Source organism: Myripristis murdjan, chromosome 22 (genome assembly GCF_902150065.1).
Source record: "Myripristis murdjan chromosome 22, fMyrMur1.1, whole genome shotgun sequence".
Taxonomy (NCBI): Eukaryota; Metazoa; Chordata; class Actinopteri; order Holocentriformes; family Holocentridae; genus Myripristis; species Myripristis murdjan.
This window is the reverse complement of record NC_044001.1, coordinates 20,648,984-20,675,074: the sequence shown is the minus strand read 5'-3', so window position 1 is coordinate 20,675,074 and position 26,091 is coordinate 20,648,984. Positions and strand designations below refer to the sequence as shown.

The 26,091-nt window shown below is 42.9% G+C and overlaps 2 protein-coding genes and 1 pseudogene across 4 annotated transcripts; 1 reads left to right on the top strand and 2 right to left on the bottom strand.

Annotated features, from left to right (window-relative positions):
• Positions 1–547: 547 nt before the first annotated feature.
• On the bottom strand, positions 548–3,144 carry insm1b (insulinoma-associated 1b). Its single transcript, XM_030081734.1, has one exon. The coding sequence runs from the start codon at positions 3,026–3,028 to the stop codon at positions 1,589–1,591; it is 1,440 nt and encodes a 479-aa protein (XP_029937594.1). The 5' UTR covers positions 3,029–3,144; the 3' UTR covers positions 548–1,588.
• A 13,082-nt stretch (positions 3,145–16,226) lies between these two features.
• LOC115354523 (kazal-type serine protease inhibitor domain-containing protein 1-like) lies at positions 16,227–17,809 on the bottom strand (annotated as a pseudogene).
• Positions 17,810–19,779: 1,970 nt separating this feature from the next.
• Positions 19,780–25,808, top strand: gale (UDP-galactose-4-epimerase). Of its 3 annotated transcripts, none has more exons than XM_030045265.1 (11): positions 19,780–19,979; positions 20,824–20,953; positions 21,129–21,238; positions 21,832–21,945; positions 22,299–22,475; positions 22,594–22,707; positions 22,872–22,938; positions 23,445–23,530; positions 23,702–23,779; positions 24,867–24,981; positions 25,203–25,808. In XM_030045265.1, exons 2-11 carry the CDS (start codon positions 20,833–20,835, stop codon positions 25,265–25,267), a joined length of 1,047 nt encoding a protein of 348 aa, XP_029901125.1. In that variant the 5' UTR covers positions 19,780–19,979; positions 20,824–20,832; the 3' UTR covers positions 25,268–25,808. The 3 variants fall into 3 exon arrangements, with proteins under 3 accessions (XP_029901125.1, XP_029901123.1, XP_029901122.1); XM_030045263.1 differs by having other exon boundaries at positions 21,126–21,238; XM_030045262.1 differs by having other exon boundaries at positions 19,781–19,979; positions 21,123–21,238.
• Positions 25,809–26,091: the final 283 nt, after the last annotated feature.

Sequence of the window (26,091 nt, the reverse complement as noted above, 5' to 3'; positions counted from 1 at the left end):
GCAGGTCCCCGGACCCCGCTTTAGGAAGCACAGCTTGACACCGTCTGAGTTTGATATCAGGGCAATAAAGTCTATCTCATAGTGGAAAGTGTTATTTTTTTCGTTTTGAGACTTCTTTTGAAAAGTGTCGGAAAATTTTGTGAGAAAATCGTGACCTAAAAGTAACAGTTTGTGAGGCCATGCTTTCATTTCGATGTGGACTTTGGATATGGAAGTTTGGTGTTACACAGCCTGTCCATATAGGCCACTTAACAATGTTAACATCACAAACAGGATGACAGGAATTTCCCAGTGAAAATGAAGTGTGGAGACTGAAATACTGGCAGGGGGAATTAAAACTGTCAGTGCAAAGAAGAATATTGTGGAGGAATTTTTTTTTTTTTTTTTAGTTTAAGTATTATAAGGTCACTATAAACTCATTGAGTACCACAGACACACTATAAATCCCTGCTATCAGATCTTCAGTGATATTTCGTTAAAAGAGAGACAGTTCAGTACTTTTGGCTGCTTCTATCCACCCTGCAAAAGTTGAACACCACACCACGTGTCCTTTTGAAAATATTTTATTTCGATAGACAACAACGATATACACATACAATCAAAGCGCTATAAAAGCCAACATTTAAGAAAAATAACTTGTCCTTAAAAAAGATTGCATCTAAGGTAAGAGCTTTACGTTTTTTTCTTTCTTTTTCTTTTTACAAGAGCTGTGGAGATTGAAGATTAAAACCCGACCCACGACAGTTATCACAACTCATGAATTTGACAAAACATTTTGGCTATACGACATGTAAACTGCCAGAACGATTCACAGAATAATCACAACAAACACAACAATAAGTTACATAAAATAATTAGAATAAATAAATAAATAAACTTATGATGAAAAATATTGCAACAATCTTCAATAATAAAATATGTGCCAGCATTCAAAATTAAAACAATCTATGTTGACTTTTTAAGGCAGTTATACAGCGGAATTTGGATGTGTATGTAGGCTATTTCCGACTAGGCTTATTTGTATACTAAAGGCATTTGTGGTTCTACTAAAAGGGAATGCTTCAGTCACTCTATTTCTCTTCATCAAAGTCGATAAGTTCTGTCATTCACAAACTAGCGTAAAGCTACAGTGATACAGCAATCACAGTCGGTGAATCCAAAAGGCTTTGATTGGGAAAACAAAAAAGATTTATGAGAATTTAAAACATTTCTTAGGTCTAGAAGCTATCGTTGAGCACAGGTGCTGTCCTAGAAAAATACCCTTTAACAGTCAAACTAACGCTTTGTATTATTTTTGATAAACTAATTTGAGAAACAAAATCTCAAAATAGGCCTATGTAATTCAAAGACAGAGAGAAGCATTCAACAATCACTGATTGGCATGGAAAAAGACACCTCATTTAACACCATTTAAACATCAAGCCGCCCTGCCTTTCATTGGCCTACTGTATGGCAATGAGCATCACAAAATCTTTATTTTCTTTTTTCTTTTTCTATTCTTTTTTTTTTTTTCTTTTAACCCAAAGCCACTTTTTTTCTTTTCTTTTTTTTTTCTTATCCCGTCAAAGGCACGACTTTTGTGTTGTCTTTAGCAGGCGGGGCGCACAGGCATTTGAAGCAGGATGACCTGCCTGTTCTCCGAGGGGTGGCACTTGTTTATGTGCCTGGTGAGTCCCGGCGAGCTGTAGAGAGTGGCGGGGCAGTATTTGCACGGATAAACCTGGGAGGAGTGCATGAGACGCAGGTGTCTCTCCTGGCCGGCCCTGCTGGTGAAACTCTCCCCGCACACCGGGCACAGCAGGCAGTCCACCGGGCTCAGATTGAGGGGGCTTTGGTTTGAGGCTTCCTCTGAGGATGATGAGGATGACACCGGAGCCTGCTCTTCCGCTCGCTCGCCGCTTTGAAAGCCATGCTCCTCCAGCACTTTCTTTTGCAAGGCCTGGTGTCCCATGATGTGTTTTCTTAGGTATGCCTGACGCTTAAACCTTTTCCCGCAGAATTGGCAGTCGTATGAGCCATCTTCAGAGCCCGACTCGGACAGACCTGGACTCGGGGTGTCCCTGTCACTCATGTCTTTGGCTTCCTCGGAGACGGACTTGACACCTAGTGGGGGCATTTTGGCCATTTCAGATTTGATGCCCTGCGTGGGTGGCACCCCCGGCGCGCCGGTGGCCCGGGGCTTGTGCCAGCGGCGATGAGAGGCGAGGTTGGCCGGGCAGCTGAACATCTTATCGCACTCGGGACAGCGGTACTCTACCCTGACGATGCGGGAGCACTTGTGCTGCGCCAGGGAGAAGGGGTCCGCGTACGCCTCTTTACACAGCTGGCAGACAAACTCTCCCAAAGGCTTGTTTCCTCCAGATGATTGCGCCCTTGGTTTTATTTCTACCGGTCCCTCTTTGATTTTGAGACCGAGCACGGGAGAAGTCGTCACCTCGTCTTCAAAGTTGAGTTTTCTAATGGCTTTGGGTTTCTTGGAGGCAGGTTTAGACTTGCGCTCTGTGCCGTCAGCTGCGGGCCTTTTGGTGCCGACCCGGTTGGATGTAGCCGGGACGCTGCTGGTGGTGCCGCTGCGGCTGCTGTTGCTGGTGCCGATTTTCAAGTCGACCGGAGCGTAGAGGAGGTGGTCCAAGCCGGAGAGAGAGGCAGGTGTAGGGAATGACTCGGCAGAAATAGGTGAGCCCAAGTTGAAACTTCGCTCAAAATATCCCCTGTCATGCTCCTTGCTGATGGGCCGGGTGGGGCTGTAGAGGGCTTGGTACACCGCCTCGGGGTTGCCAAACTGCGCCGGTTTCTCCAGTCTCGGCACCGGCGCGTCTGCCACTGCTGTTGCTGCTGCCGCTGCGAGATCCGGCGATGCTGCAGCGCGATCCGGGCTGGACGCCACAGACACCGGCGGGGAGAAGTCCGCCTGACTCGGCAAGGCAGCTGGGGTGGGTGGTTCCTGGAGGTCATCTTCGTCTGAGCGAGTCCTATAGGAAACATGTGCAGATTTCTTGTTTCTTTTCACCAGGAATCCTTTGGGCATCTTTGCGAGTAACGGCGGAAAGGCACTTTGGAGAGGTGAGTGAAGTCTCGAGAATCCAGGTTTGTGTAAATTATGGCCACACTGGAACCTTATAGGACTTTATCTCTCCACTGTATCGATTCTTCTGTTGCTGAAATGTTTTCGTCTCCAAGGCATAGCTCCACTCTTTTTATGCCGGAATGATGCCATTGTTCTCGCCCCCCCTTGTTGCAGCATCCCCGACCAATCGGATGAAACCAAGATCCCAGTGGACTTGGTTGTGGGAGGGCTCAAAGCCTGGGTTTGGTGGATTTCGTTGGAGGATGTGCAGATAGCTTAGCAGATGTAGCCTACTTGCGGTTTATTACATTAATGTGTGCGCTCAGCCCCTCCCCGACAGAGGCACACGCCGGGACCCTCCTCTTTTTACGGTCTGATGGGCCCCTATACAAATGCACACGTGCCACGGCTTTGTGGCTCTCCTCTGGGGGCCCCGGAGCTGCCAAAAGGAAACGTCCGTCACTGCCACAATCATCACAATTTAGAATTAAGACGGGAATGAGAGAGACTTGGTTAAATTAAAACGCAAAGCTCCATTTCATCAGATATAGGTTATGATATTGCTCAGAGGAGTAATTTACCTCAAAGACAAGACAGACCTGTAAAAGTGTGATGCAGTTTACGCTACTTGCTCGGTGTTGTTTTCATTGTTTACTTCTGCAAGTTTTTTAAAGCTGTTTGTGTATTTATGTATGTGTTTATTTCCTGTCCGTATGCCAACTTATTTTACGCATGACCTTTACGCACAAGACGCGAGGCCTCCAGAAAAATCACAGTCGCCACTACTCTCCGGCCTTTGTATTGAATTTTTTTATTTTTATTTTATTGTTTGTTTCATAAACATTTTTTTAAAGGGAGTGTTTCTTTATTTTTGGGCACGTGTCTGTCTCGGTAGTTTAACTGGACATATAAATCAGACATCTCGCTGCATACATAAGTAATAAGAAGGCCCTCTGGTCTTTGTGTACAATAGCCACGTCTGCCCACGCTTGGATATCCCTGAATTTTTTTCCCCCTCTCCCCGTTTGAAAGGCAAATTGACCTCTTAACTGTGAAACGGGACTCAGGGCCAATCTGGCCCACAGCTAGACGCGTGCGAGGCGGAATTGGTGCTCTAGACAAAGAAGGCCGCAGCCGAGGCTTGTGTTGTAAAATGCTGCGCAAATATCTCAAGTAAAACGTAGCTGCCATTGTTGTCTGCTGCTCTTCTGCTTGTAAAAACTGTAATATCATGCAAAAGTTTATGCATGTGGTACGCTTTTTAACTTTCCCAAATATTTTCCTAATATACTTTACTGAGGAATGTTTGAAGATTGGAGCTTTACATATAACAGTGCTAAATCCAAATAGTCGGATTATTCCAAAAGATGATCAAATATTCGTTATTTGTTGACTTCGAGGTTAATTTCTTAAAATAAACCCTGCAATTTCAGTAAGACTCTAACTGCTTTCATTTTCCAGCCTCCTATTCCTAAAATCAACAAATGAGTATGTAACTGATAAAGGAAGTTTGAAAACGGTGTGCTATATATAATGAGGCATGTTTTTCCAAACGCCAGTCTTTTTAAATGAATATGCTTCCTACATTTACTGTGGATATGTCACGCATAACACTTTGTGTACTTGTGTGCTGAGTGTTTTTTGTCGCTATAATGCCTAATGTAGGCTGTCGTGCGCCACTTGGCAGAGGGTGCATTCTTTTTCCTTTCAGTCGGAGACCAGGGAGGAATTAATCTCCATCGTCGTGCATTGTTCCCCTCATTTGCATAAAGCTGCAGTATGACCAAGTCAAATAATTGCACAATCGGAGCTGAGACGTAGGCCTACGCCTTTCAATGGGCCTCTCTGTCCTGGTGCTTTCTCACCTGCCTGAGCGCACACCGTTATTTTGGTTAAATTTGTGGCAGGACGCATGTTTTGTTAACTACCCGCTTTACTAAAATTGTTTGAATAACTATGGTGGGGTTTTCCAGGTGAAAATGGACTATATAGAAAAACTATATGCCCAGAGAGAAAGTGATCTAGAGATCAACTGAAAAGTTTTCTCAGAATGAATCTTTTCATGGATATTTATGTTTACACTTGGTGAGCTGGGTATCATGCAGCTGCCAGATTCAAACTTTTTTTTTCTTCTTGAGTACTAAACAGGAAAACAATACCAGACAATAACAAAAATCAGCATCATATTCCCATCGTGACTTAAAGTGTGTCTGTGGTAGGCTGCACAACTCGCAGTGAGTTTCAAACCACCCTGTTGTGCTTTGTTTCTTCAACTCCAAAATGTTTGTGAATTTCATCCTAAGAGTTTGTGCCGTTGTGCATCTGCCCTCAGGCCTCCGCTCCCTCTATAGTTATATCAGTTTTAGCTTGCAGATCTATTAGTCGTGGCTTGTTGGGACTACACGCTTTGATGGCATTTTAACGAGTTCCTCTTTCCCCCGTGATAATTTCTGTGAAGCGCGTGGGCCTTGTGTGCCGGCCTTGGCCACGGACGCATGCGCGTGTTTGCTCAGTGGCGCGTGCTGCCCTGCGCGAGGGGAAGCACTGAAGGATCGGCGCCTAATTAGCATACAGCTGCAGCTCCTGTAATGCAGGCTCAACTACATCCCCCCAAAACCTGCTCACAAGCTGTAGCATTTTAAATATTTCCCCCTTTTCCCTTTTTATTGATGCTGCCAATTTAATTAGAAAAGATTCTAAAACCCCAAGCCTAAAAGAGAAGCGTTGCTGTGTAAAAAATACTCTTAAGAGCTGTAAAACCATGTGTCTTGACACAGTTGCACAAGGTTCAGCAAATGATCGTTTTCAAGTAACACCTAAGCTCTCGGCCTGTGGTTTATGGTGGTGCAGTCTTCAGAGTTTGACCTCCAGAGTAAGCAGTGTCTGAGCTCCTGGGCTGGGAGGCCGGTTCTTACCTCACTGCACCACCTACAGGTTGAAACGTTATTGCTGAGGATGCAGGAGGAAGATTTCCCTGGAGCAACACGTTACTTTAGAGAGAGGTCTCATCCCGCTGTCTCTGTCACACATTTGTCATGGCTGCAGAGCGAGCCTCAGAGCAGTTTGGTCATTTCATAATGATTAGATTACCTATCCCTCATTCTCCCCAGCTGTACATAAACCTCCTCTATTTCCCAAATGAACGATTGGCTTCATGTGCTTTTTCTTTCTTTCTTTCTTTCTTTCTTTCTTTCTTTCTTTTTTTTTTAAAACCCCAGCCAATTTGAAAGTGCAAGAGGACACGACTGTAATTGGTGCTCACGACATGGCCACCCTCAATGCATTGTCAATCAATTATTGTAATGGATTAGCCTGGGCCCTATTCTGCCTGGTTGTAATCTGATAGAGGGCTCTTTCAGCACCATGGAGAGAGCCAGTGAGGAACCCAGATTTAATCAGGCCTAGCTGTGGACACAACACAGCCATAGCTGCAGCCATTGTCCCCTCACTGAAAACAAGCAGCCATGAACAGCAGAACAATTATGCACAAGAACAAAAGTGACAGAGTTTAATGAAGTGATTGGTTTTTAAATAGTTCTAAATAAGTTTGTCTGAAAACAGATGCAAACTACTTCCCGCCATATAGTCTTAAGCTTGGCCATAACTGCTGGTTTTGATGAAGGAAGGCAGCATCTATTGTATTGTATTGTATTCTATTCTATTCTATTCTACTTATGTAGGCTACCTATCTGTTTGCGTGTTTAATCATACTTCATAATTTATGTGAGTATAAGGTCGACTGATTGATGTTGGAAGAAAGCATATAAGTTTTTATTTTTTAATCAATGCTCTTTATTTATGTATGTATTTATGTATTGTTCTCCTGGTTTAAAAAAAGAAAAAAAAAATTATTTTACTGAATTAGCCAGAGAGAATGTATCCATACTACTGACATTTTCTCCCCCCAATACAACAAATTCTTGATATTATTTGAAGGCCAAAGAGTTCCTCTTGTTACCAATGAATACATGAGTCACTGGCAAACCTTGCAGGTGTGTGTGTGTGTGTGTGTGTGTGTGTGTGTGTGTGTGTGTGTGCATAGGGGATGCAGGTGTGTGTGTGTGTGTGTGTGTGTGTGTGTGTGTGTGATGATTTCCACTACAATATCCCCGGGCTTCAGAGGGACATCAGTTACGGTAGGCTTCTCTGCACTACTGAGATAGTGGGAGGAAGCACATGGGGAATAACTCAGGTGAGTTTAGGCCTTGCACTTGTTGAGCTCTGGAAAAAGCCTCATATGTGAATGTTTTGAATCGAACACGTGACTCTTGAACGGACACGCAATTCTGATGGACTTTACTGCTGGCGTACAGGTCAAAAAAGCATCCAATGCTACCAATAAGCAAAGAAAAAAAAAACTTGTTGGCAACCATAAGAAAGTCAGTGTGTTGCCAGCTGCTGTCGACAGCAGACAACTTCCTCTTAGAACTAGCTCACGGAATGGAAAAATACTGCAATGCCCAAATGGGTTAGTGGGTAAATTGCCTATGTGTACTTTAGAAAGAAGTACATGAGCTACGGATACTGTGAAAAGCTCTGTAAAGTGGCACAACTAGAACTGGCCCTGACTAGTTCTTGACTTTCACAATGAAACCGATGGCTTCAAAGGATGGTGGAGGTCTATGGATGATGTTTCTCAACTTGAGGTGAGGAGTCACCTTTTAGCTTATGAAAAATTACAGAATGAGGAAGAATGTCTAGTTTTAATGAGCAGTCTGAGTGAATAACTACAATATATCCTGGGTGATGTTTTTGGGAAATGTGTCAAAGTGATAATCAGAATGTGCTGGGCTCAAATCCAGGGTAGCATAACTACAAAATACAATATCAATAATTGCAAATGTGCCCTGTATAATCAGTCACTTCAGGGAAAGCCACAGATTGTTTTATTTGTCATCTCTGTTTTCATGTGTGCAAAGACATCTGAACAGAGCCCTCTAAGGGTTAACACAATGAGCAAAAGTGCCAAATTTTCTTTTCTTCTAGAAAGCAGTGATTAATTGCATCCTATAAAAATGAAGATTTCCTGCACATCAGTTGCTGAAGTCCCAGGGGCATGTTTAGCCCTAATTTACTCATCAAAAACATCAGAGTGTCTCTCGATAATCTCTGCAGTCCATTGGTTGTCTGAGGTGGAGTCCCCTGTCAGAAAGCATGCCCTGGAATGTTAAACACTAATTCACCTCTGAGCTGTGGAGGTGGATAAAGTGATTGTTCTATCAGGGAGCTGATTAAAACCGCTCTGGCCTGTCTCTCCCCTCTGTGTTCACCTCTGACGTCCATCAAATTCATTTCTGTATTCATGAGAAGACGACAAAGCGCAGGCAGAGCGGCTGCCGTATTATAGATAATAAGGCCAGCGGGTACACATTCGCTGCCGCAGGTTTCCCCCTGCCCCGGCTCATTCAATTACTTCACAAGAGTTCTCCGAGGCACAGCTGCACTATGGGGGTGAAGAGGAGTAAATTGAGGCACATTCATGTAGATGCACACACACGCATGCACACACACATGCACATAACTCACAAAATACAAAGAAGTGGAGAAGACACGCACAGCAGCCCTGCAGATAAGCCTGTGTATGAAGCATAATATCTTATTGACAGGCATTTACTGTAGCAGTCAATGCATTTCTCACACAAGTAGGCAACAGAAGAAGAATGATACAGCAAGGCCCCGTCTTCTGTTGCTCATTGGCTCTCCGAGATTGTAATGATATTGATAATGACTTCAATGACTCCATGTAAGAAAAATGAAATCTGGGCCATTGCTCATAGACTCTTTATATGAGGTCACCATTATCTTGATGAAAGTGTAGACGGCAGATGTATCATCTAGGAACATGAAAGATGGGCTCTCACAGACCTAATGGGCCACATCCTTTATCTATTGACATAGGGAGCTACACAGTGGCCATTGTTCTTATAGCCTTAAGCGTATTATCGAGTTTATCTCACATATTAATCTGCAAATGCATTAAACCTATTTGTAAATCACCAAGTTTACTAAATGTTAAGCTTTCCTGTCTCTTCAGATTCACAATTCTGTATTCAAAGTAATAGTCCTCAGCTATTTGTTATCTATAACTGCCCATGCACCAGACTACATCATTATAATTTAAATGTTATACTGCAATTAAGGCCGGTTGAAGTTTGTTGAGTGTTATCAGTGGTGCCTCGGGAGAGCTGAGCCGGCCGGTTGCTGTCCATGGTACTGAACTTCTGCTCCTGAGTTTACAGTACAGCACACAGCAGCTGCCCTTTTTTGTGCCTCAGGCTTCATAAAGCAGACAGGGCCAGTGGGAAATAAAGAGTTGCCATCTCATCAGGGACACAGAGCCTGGGGTGATGAGCAGCAACCTCGTGCACGGTCACAATACATCTGTGACTGTGACTTCCTCATGGAGTGCTGGAGCACCCCAGAAAAAAAAAAAAAAAAAAAGTTTGGTTAATAATAGTCATGATAAAATATTTTGACATCATGCCATGTTTCATTTTGAACATCCATTATTTGAGGACAGTTTAATTTAAAAGTAAATTCATTTGCTGGCAAGTGGTAGCACTGATATTTGCTGTGTGCAAGTGGGAAGTGTGGTTTAGCCCATTTTTGTTCTGCTGATAGGGTGCTGTCCACAGAGATATGAGACGGGATGAGAAATGCGTCAAGTAATTTTGAACTCAAGTATGTAAGTACGTCCTCTTGCACACATACATCAAGCAAATGGCCTCTTCTTGACCTTTGATTTTGGAATGCTACATTTTCCAAACAAAGAATTCCCAGAATTGGCACACTCTTCATTAGATGGCATAATTTGCATTCTCTTATAATTGTGCTGCTTCCTTGATTATTAAATGATCACCCTAATTAGGCAGTATAATAGGGTTAATCAGACTCTGCTCATCACACTTATTATTATTCCTGCAAAAAATGAAGGAAAAAGATACTTGATTAATTATATCAGCCTTTTCATCAGCCAGGCTACCATCCCCCCTCTGAAATTAATATCATGTTGTAAATGGAAGGAAGGAGCTGGCCGGACATAGACAGATGAAAGATTTCACTCAAATTAATTAAGCACTAATTATGCGGCGGGAGTTGGGAGCAGTTTGCATAATGAGCTCTATCAAATGAGATCAGTCATGGAGAGGGGCTGCAGAGTTTCTATACAGCCTTCAGATGATACACGCAGACGCTACTGCACTACAGTGTGACCTGAGCTCATGAAGTGGGCTAGCAGGGAAGTGGGAAAAGGGTTAAAGCACTTTTGGGAGGGAGTCGTGAGGGTTGTTTGGCCTGTCAGCATGCTACGAATAGAAAGCGCCGCCATTTAGCATGTTATATCACAAATGTTAAAATATTTTATCATACTTGTGATTAACCTGAAGGTATTACCCTTAGCTGGGGTTGCACTTCTTTTTTGAGCCAAACATCTGATAATGAACTAGCCATTCCAGAAATAGGCAATAAGAAAGTTTAAATTCAAGCTAATCACAAACAACCTGCATCCACACTCAAGGGAGATTTAAACGCCCTAATCACCTGCCACTCCAAGACTTTTGGTGATTGGTTATTGTTGATCAGGAACTGTAGTGTGGTTATCCACTGAGAGAAAGGGGAGAGGGATTAAACAGACATAAACTCACTATCTCTTAATTGTGTGATTAATGACAGCCACTGGGTAGTGTATGGAGTTGAGTTACTTGAGCTGATTTGTGCCATAGTTGCAGCAATCATGCATAGGCTAATCAGTGTGCACAGCCCAGCACTGCCCTTCAAGGCCTCCGAGTGGATTTACAAAGACTATGATTAGTTAATCAAATGTAGAACCCAATGTCTTGTTGGCTGTCCTTTCTTTATTTGTGTATACACCTTATCTAAATGGAAATTGTATAGCTGTGGCACTTCCAGAAGGACAAATCTACATGTGAATGATCCTACGCGAGCCCTTGGCACTGAATACATAATAAGATCTTTCACTCCCAATCATCGTGTTATGGCATCATGGAGGCTTATTTCATGTCTGAACAACGACATTTGCTGTCAATTCTCATTGAATGATGCAATCACTCAGTCTGTGGTGAAGTAAATCATAAAGCACTAGACGGCGACTCTTCAAATACACATGATGATGTGAGGCAGAATGTCAAGACTGTATTATTTTGAAGGGGGAGCATCGGAGAAAGCAGGCAGATTGCGGAAGTACGACAATTTTTTGGTAGTGCATAATTTAAAGAACTAAATCAAATATGGAAAAGACTATTGTAAATTTATCACATTTTAAATGCCATAGACTTTGATGTCTTTCTTTCCTTCCTAGTAGGCAATAAGAGATGGCAACAAATTCATATTATGAATGTATAGATAACAGCGACCCATTGATTTGCCTTATAAGAATAAGTTCCTTAATTATTATAAAGGAAAAATATATTGCCTGTTTACCATACACTCTATAACTACATGCTGTTACACAGTGGGGTCGTTGTCCCTGAAGAGAACAGAGTTTCCATCCGTTGCTTTCCGATAACTTCCTTCCAAGGGCAGCAGACTTGACCCGCTCACTCCTCCTGGAATCACCTCTATTATTCGTCAGTGACAGCAGCCCATTGGAAGGCAGCGGCCTTCCTGAAAGGTACAGGGTCGTGGATGTCCCAATCCATCTCTGTCTGCCAAACGATTGATTGTGATTTAGTGAGCGGGGCGGGAGATGGTGGGGTTCCATTCTGGTGAGTGATAGGAGGGGGACCCCTTTGACTCCCAGCACATGGCAAGCAGAGGCAGGGCTGTGAAGAGGGGTCAGAGGCAGCTGGTGGGGGTAACTGGGGTGGATCTGGGGGGTTGGATGTGGGTGGTGGTGATGGTGTGTGTGGGGGGTGCCTGGATCACAAGATAGAAGGTGTCAGAGATCTGGGACAAAGCCCCCCCAGCCAACCACCCGAGTCTATCACTTAGCCCATCCATCACCCCTCCAGCTTTGTGGTTAGCATAACGGTTACTAGCTAATCGTTTCATCATCAGGGAGATAATGGGGATGACAGAAAATACAGGCTCGCTGTGAGGCCCCACACACTATGAGTATTAGGCCATAAGGCAACGTGTGCCCACAGAGCGCTTCATGCCAGCTGGATATAATAAGTTGGTATTTCCTTCTCTGGCCTGCTGACTGAAACAAGAGTGATTTTAGCAGCCCTAATGGAGCCTCGCATGGCAGGTACTTCTAGGCAGCACAGGCTCAGCGACTTTTGTTTGAACAGCAGTTAATGGTTACACATGAGTATGTGATGGAAATGCTTGAATGCTCTGAAATGATCAGCCGCTGCAGTTTTTAATTCTGAATGAAGATATGGATCTATCTATGGGCCTTTTCCCCCATTATGTGGCCTGAGAAAGTCAGATGAGATATCAAGAAAGGATAAAACTTGTCTAGTGTGAAAGAAGACACGCTTCATATCCTCTCAGCTGCTGTAATTTCCCACTTCCCAGATTTTCCAAATTTCACAACACCCCAGACAGACACTCATAATACGCACTGGATATCAAAACAAATGGTTGATATTTAGAAAATCGAATAAAGATAATCTTTAAATCTCAATACTCTGGAGCAAAGATCAGGGATAGTAGTTTCTTCCCAGTCTTGGTTGAGCTTTGCCTCCCACTTTGGGTTTGGTATTAGAGGCAAGCTGTCCTTGGAAGGTTGTTAAGCACAGCCTCAGCCTCGCTCCACTAGGCTGCTCTGGCAGCTTAACTCCCTAATCAGCCTGAGAGGCCTCATTAAGACCAGATCTAGACTTGGGGTCAGAAGACAGTGCTCAGGCAGGAATTTTGGCAAAACATAATATATGATAGGCCACTCTAGAGAAAGGGCTTTGTCTCAAACTATTTTAAATCTTATTGATCATGACACGTGTTTTACACATCCTTTTCACAGGTACAAAATGCTGGAATGTCAATGTGTCTGTCTCGCAGATGAGCTATAAAAATTGCCTTAAACTAGTGAACGCATGCTAAATGTGTCAGTGAACATGTAGCTGTGCTCTGAGGGCAGCAGTGAACAAAGGGCAGTGTGTGTCAGTCAGTCACAGGAAGTTGGGTCAGCCAGGTGAATGTGTGGCCAGTAACCTGATCTGCTGTTGACAGAACAGGGACAGGTGCTCCAAGCAGTCTAATCCATACATGCATGCTAGACACAGCTCACCCAATAGGGCAGATTGATTCAAAGCTTTAAAAGACTCCTCCTTACCAATCCCTGGGCCATCCTTACCCCTGCTGTTGCCATGATACCAAATTGCAGTAATTCAAGATGGTCTGCATTGGAAAGGGACAGGAATGTTCACTGTTTGTTCACTTAATGCTGGAAACATTTTGCCTCACAAAGTACGATCATCAAGTTCAGACATCATTTCTGGAAATGAGCTTGATGAAAATGAAATAGCATGGCAGTTTGTCATCTGAAATCTAAGTTAGTTTTCTTTACTTGATTTAGTTAAAGTATCCTTATGTAAGTCTGTATTGAGCATATGGGGCTGCTGTAAATGGGGTTTAGAGAGATGATATCCACATCCAAAAAAATCAAATGAAGCACTAAAATGAAAAAGTCAACAAGATACACTTCGACAAAGTGTTATTATCAAACTCACACCCTGTTATCTTCTATAACAGCACTCCGCATAGTCCTAAATGCCAAATAAAGGTTTACAGGCAGAGTCCAGACATCTGCTGCGCTCTGATTGGTCGACAAGCCAGCGCTGGTCTCACCTGTTATCCACAGCCCGGTGCATGGTAAACATCCCCAGTCAGACCTGTGGGAGAAAGAGCCCATCTGGTCACTAGCATTAACAACCACCTCTTTAACAATGGCTTCCAGGAAAAGGAGAAGGGCAGACTGAGCCATATCAGCCAATAAAAACAGGCTATGCATGACATTTAGCGTCTGATACGGGGCTTAGCAGTATACAGGTTGCCTACTGTCCGCATCAGCCTCCACCAATAAAACAAAAGGCAATCTCAAAGAGCGGGGGCTGCTGTGTGTAAAGCAGTCTCTTTCAGTTGTTCATGTCATATTTTCTGTGTAAGGATGCAGACAGAGCGTAAAGTGAAGAAAAAAATGAAGTTAATCATTTTCATGCTGCTTTCAAATAAACACCAAGCAAACAAATAACAGCCTTAGTTGAACAAACACTAATATTATCTATTTTTCATTCCTGCTGGAGATCCAATGTTAAAGTGTCACAGCACCCGTCCAGGACCGAGTGTGACAGGGAGTTTTTCATGTAGAATTGCTCGCTGTTTTTTGTTAGGATGCTAAAAGAAAGGGGTGGGGGGCACGAAACAGCAGAGAAAAGAAAGAGCAAAGTTAGAGCATGTGGCAAATCAGTTGGTCACTGAAGACCACCCAAAGCATTATTTGACAAAACAGTGCCATCTTGTGTTATACGAAAACCTTGAAACTGCAAGTGAGGGATGTAAAAGCAAAATAGTTGTAATGGACATAATTATGTGTATGCTTGCACCATGTCGGTATGAACTATTTTCAAAATTCTGCGCTCATCTTCCGCTGCTCTGTCCTCTAACACACTGCGGAGTTTTCTGACGCCCTCCCGAAATGACAGAGCAGTGCTGTGCAACAGTCCACACTACTAACCCTCATCAACAGAATAGAATCTAAAGGGTTAGAAAACAGAGTTCACCTAAGCAAATTAGATATTTGATGGGCTCTATTTTTGCAACTGCCTCTACACGGCACACAAAAGACATAGATGAATTTTGTAAATGAGATCTAGGGAAAATAAAGAGAGATGTGAAGACAGAGAGGGCTGGGGTGGAGTTTGAACAGCAAGCGATGGGCTCTCTACAGCTGCTGGCACTAATGAGGATAATTACCACAGTAATAACATTAGCCTATCTGAGGGAATGGAGGGGACGGACAAGTGGTTGTGTGGGTGGTTATGCTCAGCATGTGTGTGCGTGTGTGCGTGTGTGCGTGTGTGCGTGTGTGCGTGTGTGCGTGTGTGTGTGTGTGTGTGTGTGTGTGTGTGCGTGCACGCGCGCGTGTACCTTTCATTCTGTCTCACTTGCAGGCTCTCCCTCATTCCCTGAATCTCAATATCTCTTTGTTAGCCCACAATAATTCTATTTGGACCTCATATCCGCCATATCAGATTCTAGTTTGTACAAGGTAATTAGCAGAGGAAGGGAAGCCTCCACACCAGGAGGACAAATGCCCTCATGACATCATTCTGGCTCCACACAGGAGGGGAAGCTTTTTTTGCCCTCTTCATTTTTCTTGTGAGTCAAAAAGGGGCAAAAACAAAGCGACGAGTGAAAGTTGATGACATTGAAAAGGAGAGTTGGGATTAACAAGATAAAGAAGCTGAGAGAAGAAGGAGAGATGAAGAAGGCGTGAGGGGAGAAAAAGTGATTTGAGATGAGATGGAGGGGCTGTGTCTCGCGGCAGGCTTGTAATCTCCAATCAGCTTTGACTAACAGACAGCAGGGGGAAAGTTCCTCAGCGTTAATGCAACTTGCCATTCAGAAGGAGCCACTGTATCCAGCTGGGAGTCTGGGGATGAGGGGAGGATTAACTGGCACTCAGGTAGAGAGATGAAGAGAATCAGATGGTCTGTGGACGGTCACTCCCTTCAGTCTAATATTCACTCTCTTCTCCTGCCTGTCTAAATGTGTTGTACGGGTGGAGGCAGTACAGTGTGATTAACCGCAGTCCACTGTGGCTGTAATCTGTACCCACATTTGTGACTGTGATTTGTATCACTCGTGTGGTATAAACAAATGAAATGGTGCCACTTAGATTTGTGAGCCTGTTTCCTTTGAGTGAGCCACAGTCGCTGCTCTGGAGTTAGCTGTGTGAGTTGGGATATGGCGCCCACTTGTGTTGACAATTGAAAACAACATCCAGAATTTCTACACATTTTGTGATGAATTTAGATATACAATGTTGAAACGTGCAAACAATCCACAAGAGGGATGTATTCTTGTGCCACAACACAGTGTAAGATGATGTGGTGCTTCATGAACAGCAGAATGTGACCAACAACATCATCCTACCCTGGGACTGATTGATTAATTAATGAATTAATTAACTGTTGATATATTAAGTGTTTCCCATTCTTTGAGGACTTCAGCGGTCTAGCCCTAAAAACAGATTTCATCCCAGCGAAACTCCAGACTCTGGCTGTCCATCACCACAACCCTCCTCTGAGCGGTGCTCCTCTTCCTCCTCCAGATGGCCCTTCTTCATCTTCACCATTGATGAACACATCAAAATATATATGAGTTTACCAATCCATTTGTAGCTCTTTTAACTGGAAAATCAAATTCTTTAATTATTGAAGGCTGAATTTCAGTTCCTTTATTGAGTCTATCATGGTGAGACACTTACTCTCTCTCAGCACTGTGAGTTGAACCGCTGCAAACGTCTCTACTAAGGCATTATGGAAAATGCAGTGGTCGACCCCTGCATCAGAGAGGTGGAGGCCCTGTATCTGCTGCCAAGTAGAGACGGTGTAGCACTGGGGACCGCCTCGAGCCTGACACAAAGGAAAGACTGACGATCAGATCATGACTCATCTTTAATGTCCCAAAAAAAAACCTTTTAATGCCTCATGGAAAGCAAAGGTTCCACTTTCTGTGAATTAGACAGTAGCCACAAAATGTGTTTTTTTCTGTTCAGTGAGCGTGCAAACCAATCACATACAGGTGAATGCACACAAGGTATTTTCCAAAAGTGGGTTATTTTGTCATTTTTGCCACAGTTACATTGGTTTATGACGTGCCGAACATAGAGTAAAAAATTAAACCAAAAGTATCTTCATCAATCCAGCGATCCTGGACTAATGACAAAACAAACAAAAAAGTGTAATAAAGAGTTGGGAGGATGACTCCTGTGTGTGGATATACTTTATATTTTTCATTTATGACATAAATACAGTGGAAACTTACAGGTCAGTCAAGGAATACATTCTTATAATGAAACTCTATATGGCTAATAATCAGTAAATGTGATTCTACCTGGACAGACATGTGAGGATCATCTCCTGACAGGACGTGGTCACTCCCTCTCTTCCTCCAGCTCAGGTTTAGCAGTGGGCAGGCTGAGACCTTATAGCCAAACACAGCATCATTCCCCGTGTGGTTGAACTGATCTCTGGGGGCTCTGACAACACGGGGTGCTGTGGAGGAGTAAAGGAGCACCCCAGGGATCAATGCTGGGGTCACTGCTGTTATCCACCAAGAAATAAAAGCATTTAAATCTTGTTAAGCAGTGAATCACTTTTCTGGGCTGGAGTAAAAAATGAGAGCAGTCACCAGAGTAGCAGGGTCCTCGCCCACTGAGCTTGATGGCGGCATTCTTGTGGCTGGCGGCCTCTCTCATTTGGCACAGGTTGGGATAGGTCCATCCATCTGAGCTACACACGGGACCCTTATCCTGGCACACTCATGTAGGCTCCGGATCAGCCCTCTTGTCATTTTCCTCTGGCAGACCAGGCCCTCGCCACAGCGGCCGTAGAACTTCTGAGCACCATCCGGGTCACACTGCTGCCCCTCCACGTTGGCCCACTGCTCACAGCACCCGCAGGTGTCTTTCACCCTTCCTGCGGGACAATCATCGGGCACAGGGGGACAGAGTCACTGACTGCACTCACTGCAGCCATTGCCCTCCTCCCACAGCCACAGCCAGCCGCCGTGTTGGGGTGGAAGCCTGAAGGATGTCCGGATCCAAACATTCATGCATATACAGTCACATAACCACAGCGGAGCCATGCTGTTGACCAGCTGCAGCACACACTCTGTCAAAAACAAATGGGTCCTCTGAGAGAAAGTTACAATCTGAAGAGCCACATTCGAGCCAAAGAAACAGAATCAAACTGTAAAATGGTTGCTAATTAAATCCAGATTTCAGGAGACAAGATATTCCTTGATTTCTACTGAAAGTCAAACAGTTACTTGTTGTTCCTCTTCTGACTTTTAAATGTTTCCTTCTGTCTCCTGCTTCTCTCTGTCCTCTCCAAAAAGGCTGGATTTATTTTTTGTTATTATTACTGCGTACCCCTGCTGAGATCTTTTGTCATGTTGTTTCCCCCCCTGTGAGATGTCCTCATCAGCTCCAGCTCCTTTCTAACAAAGGCACAGCATTTATAGTGAAAGGAGGCGTTGGGGGCAAACCTCATCTCTTAGGTATCTGGTTTGTCCCTGTCTTTCCTCTCTGTTCAGCAGCCTTTCTTTATGTGCCAGTGTCTCTGGGCAGGGCAGGACTGGCAAAGGGGCTTCAGAAATGACACAGCATATAAAAGAATTCAGCTCAGTGTGCTCCTCATATAAATATTAAGAAAGACAGGATCAGTCCATTTGACCAGAAACATCTCATTACACACCTAACACAGGACAACAAACATACAGCTATCTGAATTATCAGGGTGGGCAAATATTGACTTTAATCTGTGTCTCTCTCTCACTCTGTCAGAGGTGCTCTACCTGGTGGAGAAATGTGACATTCTTGGCTTTGGCAACATTTTGTATTTTTTCATTTCATCTGCATTAGTGTTGGGTGTTGGACATGAGACTGCAACAATAAGCAGTAAATTTAGGGGAATTATTTTGCAAAAAAAAAAAGTTTGAAAAACATGTAGAGTTAGGCATGTGATCATTTGCAGTATAACTACCACATGATACACTGGTAAAATATTCTGCCGGCCCCTGCTGTACATCTGTTGTATGCCACATGACCTGATTAACTGTATATGTAGGTCTAGTTATCTGTGTATTTTCTATTGTTGCCTATGTCATGCACACACACATTGTTCCTCATGTGATCTCTCTTTTCACCATGTGTCAAGTTCAGGTAGCCTATAATTCATTTAATATTCATAGCAAATAAATTCTGATTAGATGGGTGCATGTGTGAGTGAGCCAAGCATAAAGTACATAACATGGTATCTTTAGGTGACTGTTCTTTTAGACTATTTAATTCATTTTAATTAAGCTTGCTTTGCTACACTAACACTGCTGTAGAGCAAAGGTTCACTTCCTGACTGCTCTCAAGTATTTTTTTTTTTTTTTCCTGTATTAGTAGAAGAAGTAACGTGGCACTTCTGCATGTTTCAAAGAGGATACTGAGTTGGGATGCAGGGAGTCACACAATAACCTTCCTGTTCAGAGTGACTGGGCGAGGCGAGATGGTAATCGAGTGACTTCTGACGTCAGGGCATGTGAGGCTTCCACGTACCCCAATCTGTTTTTCCTAGTATAGCCACTGATTTTTTAATATTTTGTGCTGTCACTGTGCCATAACTGTTGAGGTTAGCGTTAGTGTTAAGTTAAGAATAGGGCGAAAGTTAGGGTTAGGCATGAAGTGGTTGAGGTTAACATCAGGAAAAGGCTGTCAAGAATGAATGTAAATCAATTACAAATTCCGTCGCTGTCCTAGAAAACGCAAACCCGCTTCACGTACGGCAGAAATTTAAAAACACCTCGGTATCCGTCTGTATTTCACAATGTGAGCCCTAGCAAGTGTATGCCTACAATAATAGCAATACCGACTGCTCTAGTCAACATTAAATATAGCACGTTGTGGATTCACGGCTTCAGCTCGACCATGCCACAAATGAAGCAGCTTCAAACTAAAGTCATTTATGAATACTCAAACTGTGGCTAATACGCGCGCTCTTATTTTGAAATAAACACCACAGGAAGTCATTCGCTAATCGCTCGCTTTACACTCCGTTCCACGTCTAACAGGAAGTAATGTAACCAAAAAAATGTCAAATCGAGACAGGGGAAAGCCTCATTAATGGAAGTGATATCTACTACGTCTTGCTTCCTTAGGCTCACATTCCCTGCGTCTCCCGGCCGGACTCCTCAGGTGTGTCTCTGAACCGGACAGCCTTTACCGCGCGCACAGGTGAGTCTTTCCACAGACGACTCACATTCTCCAGTCAGGAGGTAGCTAATGTTGCCTCTGCCTGTCTGAGAAGTTGTGTCTTTGATGTGTTAGACTTTAGACTTCAGGACAATTCACCTGTTTGAACCAGGATACGATGCCACCTGTCTTATTTCCCCCCACCAGCTGAGGTTTCTGCTCCTCGGCTGAACAGAGTCAACGCTAGCTTCCTGCTGTATCCCAGTGTCATGTATTATTCTCATTCTGAATGTTGGATATATTTATTATACGACACTGCAATAACCTGAAGTAATCCCGAAACACTCAAGACAACTGTGTCCTTTAACCTTACTACCAAAGTCTCCCAAAAAATAAAGGATACCGTACTGAAAACGAGTAGTTGGTTTTATATTGTTTTATAGAATAGTCAATACTTCATTTCTGTACTGTAATTAGACAGGTTAGGTTAGTTCAAATGGGTGACGTGGGAGCAAAAGGTGTGGCCGGACAGTTAGTCTGTCCCTTGTACTAATATAACCTGTTGTTCACCATGCATGTCCACAAGGCTGCCTGGGTGGGTCACATACTGTCCATTCCTATTATTATACAGCTCAAATGAAAACCCTAAGGAAAAAATGTGCCTCTGCTAAAGAAACTAAAGGTTGATTGGTTTACTTGGTTAGAAGAAAGCCAACAGGATGTATCGTCTTTAAATGACAGTTTTCATGGTGATCTTTCTCTGGAGGTTTAAGTTACTGGGGTCAAATTGACGCTGATTGATTAAAAAATGTTAGTAAGTTTGAGGGTCACAGGAGGGATAATTGTGTTGGAGTGTGTGTTACTGAGCTGCGATGTGTACCGACAGGTCCTGAAAATGGCAGAGAAGGTCCTGGTTACAGGTGGGGGCGGCTACATCGGCAGTCACTGTGTGGTGGAGCTCATTGAGGCAGGTTACTACCCTGTCGTCATTGATAACTTCAGCAATGCGGTACGAGGTAAATAAATGTGCTCACTGGAACCATGAGCTGACGAGGAGCATGGTGAAGCCTTATCTGTCTTATCTGTGTCAGTGTGTTTGTTCATTGCCGTGATAATGATATCTGTACATGTGTTTTGTGTGTGTGTGTGTGTGTGTGTGTGTGCCATGCCCTGTTTTGGATGGAGGAGAAGGAGATGTGCCAGAGAGCATCCGCAGGATAGAGAAGTTTCTGGACACCAACATTGAGTTCCATGAACTAGACCTACTGGACCGTCCCGGCTTGGAGAAAATCTTCAAAAAGGTCAGTTCTCTCATCAGTGTAATTACTCTCTAACGTGCCAAAAAAAAAAAAAAAAAACCTGACAAAACTCTATGTATTGTCAAGCTGAGGTAAAGCTCGAAATGGTGTAGTATTGAGGTCATTATGAGTTATTTGTTAAGTCTTTAGAAATACTGCCTTTTTTAATAATGCAACAATCTTTTATACGTTTATGAAATACTAGGTATTGAATTTAGGTGAATTATATTCTGATATGCATGTGCAGCATTTTTGAAGCCTCTGTTTTTTGAAAATGCTGCGATTTTTGGTGATTCATTTATGCATTTATGAATGCCTCAGTGTTACAGATTTTTGTCTTTACCTCTTTTCAGACTTTTCTGACCACCTTACACTCACTGAAAATGGGCAGGGTGACATGTTTATAAGAGATATTCATTATTCTAGTCAATAAAAAAAATCTTTTAACTAGTGCATTATTTACTTTAGTTTACCAGGCCTTGGCAGGATGACCAAAAAGGTGATTTTAAACACTGTGTGTAACTGATGAAGCGTTTTGGGAATGAAATCACACCCATCACATGTGCATGCTGTGTCTGTCTCTTTCTGTGTCACAGCATTCATTCAGTGCTGTGATGCACTTTGCTGGTCTGAAGGCTGTTGGGGAGTCAGTGGAGCAGCCGCTACGCTACTACAGGGTCAACATCACCGGCGCCATGAACCTGCTGGAGGTCAGTTTGTACTCAATCACAGCCTGCCCGCCTCCACTAAACCTACAATCACTCTGCACCATTTGAAGTGATCACTCTTTACTCCAGTGCTCGTCTTTGTATGCTGAGTGCATGACAGTGTGTGTACTTCTGTGTTCATTTGATTTTGCTTTAGCTAATTGTAATACTGCAGTGTTCATACCTGTGATGTGTGTGTGTTTGTGTGGAGCTTGCGGTTTCCTCCAGACTCACCTCTGCGATGTCTGTGAACAGGCTTACTGCTAACGTACGTGTTTGTTTGTGCTTTAGACTGCTGTCTCACCGGCTGCTGATTGTGCGTGTGTCGTGTTTGTGTGCATCTGCATGTGTCCCAGGTGATGCAGGCTCATGGGGTGCACAATCTGGTCTTCAGCAGCTCTGCGACAGTGTATGGAGACCCTCAGCGTCTGCCCATAGACGAACAGCACCCCGTGGGCGGCTGCACCAACCCCTACGGCAAGACCAAATACTTCATCGAGGAGATGATTGTGGACCAATGTAAGGCAGAGAAGGTACGGATCAAAGGAAAGAAAGGCATTGTCACTCACACACACACACACACACACACACACACACACACAAACACACATCAAATTCTTAGGTGTCTCATTATTGCCTGTGTGTAAACAGGACTGGAATGCAGTGCTGCTGCGTTATTTCAACCCAATTGGAGCTCATTCCTCTGGCCTCATCGGAGAGGACCCTCAAGGCATCCCCAACAACTTGCTGCCATATGTTGCCCAGGTATGTGTGTCTCTGCCAAACACACCGCCAGATCAGACAGATTTCTTGGCTCTAAGAATGCATTCTATTATCATTTCTTAGTCGGCTTGGTGTTATCTGTCGATTTGATGCGGGGGAGGATTTGTCATCATTGTACTTCATTGCTTAATTTAACTTCTTCACAGGTTGCCATCGGGAGAAGAAAGTTCCTCAGTGTATTTGGGAACGACTATGACACAGTTGATGGGACAGGTAATGGAAACGCTCTGCTATCTGCTGTACAAAATTTAATATTTTCAGATTAGATTTAATTGTGGTTTAAATTAGGGCTGGGCAATATATCAATATTACACTGATATTATGATATGATATGAGGTACTGTCTGGGACTATGAATAAAATAATATTGTGATATGACACGTGTTTTCTTTTCCTGGTTTTAAAGGCTGCATTACAGTGAAGGGATACAATTTTCTGACATTATTAGACTCTACCTGCTTGTTCATCATATCCATGTTGCTAATCATTGTTTATCAAAAATCTTGTTTGTGTTGATATTATGAAAGCACCAATAGCCATTCGTACAATATTATCACAGTTTCAATATCAGGGTATTCAGTCAAAGGTGTTAATGATATTTGATTGTGTCCATATTACCCAGCTCTTTGAATTAATATATTGGCAGATGATTCTGGATAACTACTACATTTTTTTATGTGCACAATCATGGCAAACATTTCTCTTTTTCTCTTTTGCCAGGCGTGAGAGATTATATCCATGTTGTGGATCTTGCAAAGGGACATATAGCAGCTCTCAAGAAGCTGAAGGACAACTGCGGTTGTAAGGTACATAAAAAAATAACTTTTCAAACTTTGATCCACCTGCCATATATCATTAGAAGATTTTCTTCTCCACAAAATATTTTCTGTTTCAGTGTATACATGTGTGTAAGATGTGCCTATAGGGGTGCTGGGTGTCTTGGGAATACATGCATGCTTATGTTTGTGTGTCTGCAGGTATACAACCTGGGAACAGGGACGGGCTATTCTGTGCTCCAGATGGTAAAAGCCATGGAGAAAGCCTCAGGGAAAAAGGTGGGTTAATTACAAGTTGCTGGATGGGAGAGCAGAGGGAGTTACATAGATCAAACAGTTGTTTAGGGTCAAAGGCAAAAATCCACCCTAAAACGCATTGTTTAAAAAAAAAAAAAAAAAAAAGGCAGCTGGAGAGGTATCTTGTATTTCTTGGTCCTTTTATTGTTTGGTGCATTTTTATTATTCTCACAGGTAACTGGCCAAATGCAGACAATGAGCTGTCATGTCACATTGAGATATTGCCAGCACAGCGATGTCAGCAGTTAATGTCAGGCTTTGGTGTCAGTCCCAGAACGAAGGCTTCTAGACTCATCATTTTGCACTCATGTCCAGCAGTCACACAGGGACAAATCCATGAGGGAAAAGACAGATGCCACTCTCTCCCAAGACAGGAACCTCAGTACAAAACAATACATATAGCACCTTCATCAAAAGATTTTTTTTTTTTTTTAAGTATCAGGGCACACATTACCCTGTTACTTTCACCTGTTAACTTTTATTCTTTTCACATATTTAAACCACAGCTGAATGCAAAAAGCTCACAATCCTTTTCTGGGACTTGTTTAAAGGCATTGTGGGAAACCTGGTGAATCAGTAAATCACTAACTGAAGCAGATGTAAATGAGGTAGGTTTAGGGACACTGTGTACACCAAACAAGTAAATTGCAACATTTCATCACAGAATAACTCTTGGAATCCACTGAATGTGATAAATTGATGATATCTAACAGAATAAGAGTTGAGGTGTGCATTTTTTCCTCCACCCAAAGGGTCAAATGTTTAAAAGGACCAACTTAGAAAGGTAGCCTTGTCACATCTTGAGACAGGTGTGTGTTCAGGCATGTATGGGCTATTTTCTCTCTAAATTTAATTTATTCAGAATGAGGGGTTGCATCTTCTGAAATATTTGAACTGATTTGGGACAGTGACAGACTAAACAACCAGTGCCATTATCCTTTTAAGTAGAGATTTGGCTGACACCAGCACTCCGCTGTGAAGTTTGACCACTGATCCACAAAGGTTCCCTCTTTTTCAGCTTAAACCACCTCCTGTTTTTTAAAACTCCTACTGAATGTGCTCTCCGCAGATCTCCTACCAGATCGCCCCTCGGAGGGGAGGAGATGTAGCGTCCTGCTATGCTGACCCGAGCTTGGCTGAGAAGGAGCTGGGCTGGAAGGCCAGCTTCGACCTTGAGAGAATGTGTAAGGACACCAACACTGCACCGTCTGTTGGCCATCATAATAGCCTCCGTACCTTCCCACCACACGTCAGCTGACTATGTTTTATTGCTTCAATATCATAAAATACGAATAGTCAATTACTTGATTCAGTTCCAAAACAAGACTAGACTTATGATAAAATGTTAGTGTTGTATGTAATCCTGTAGCTCCTGATGTCATTTTCTTTGCACCCATCATTGCAGGTCAGGACCTGTGGCGCTGGCAGTCCATGAACCCCACCGGATTTTCCAACGGCACAGCCTCTTGATGTAACTCCAGCCTCTTTGTTTACATCAACTCAGTCACTGGGCCAAAGCAAACCATAAATTTCCTCTTTTTTTGTACATCACATCGACACATGAAGAGACCTCAAGACAAGCTGAATGCTTTTTGATTCACCATATATATATATATTATATTTTATGAAGTTACATTCACTGAGATTGGAATGCAGACCATGGAGCATCCCGCATAATAAAATTACATTTAATATGAACATGATTTGCAGACCAGCAGACTTGTGAAATGAGAACCATGAGGACTCCCATTGAAATTATTTCTATATTTGACATAATTGTATGTTTAATTCTATGTGTGCCTCATTCCGATCTTAGTGAATGCAGTTTACTGTTTTAATTCTGTGCTGATTGTTTTCTCATCCTCAAATTACTACGTACGTTAAAATGTCTTGTCTCTCTGTCTTCTCTGTCCTGTCATTTGAGTGTTGGCAATGGGTGTTTTCTCTAATTATGTATTGCTCCGTGAGCCTTAACAATGAGAATAAATTAATTTTCTTACTGAAGATATGGTATGTCATCACCTCACAACTCATGACACAATGAGAATGATTATTTATAAAAAAAAAAAAAAAAAAGAAAGAAAGAAAAAAAAAAGGTTTTGCAAAAGTGAGACAGTTCAAACACCGGCTAAAATAGAAGAGAAAAACAAAATGTTACTTATGAAAAACAATTATCACAATTAGGAATATCAGCAAAACTAAAATTTCCTAAGGGTACATTGTGGCGTTGCCACATTCAATACAAATTGCATTACCTGTGAGATAAGATGTATGATAAAGACTTTGCACTCACT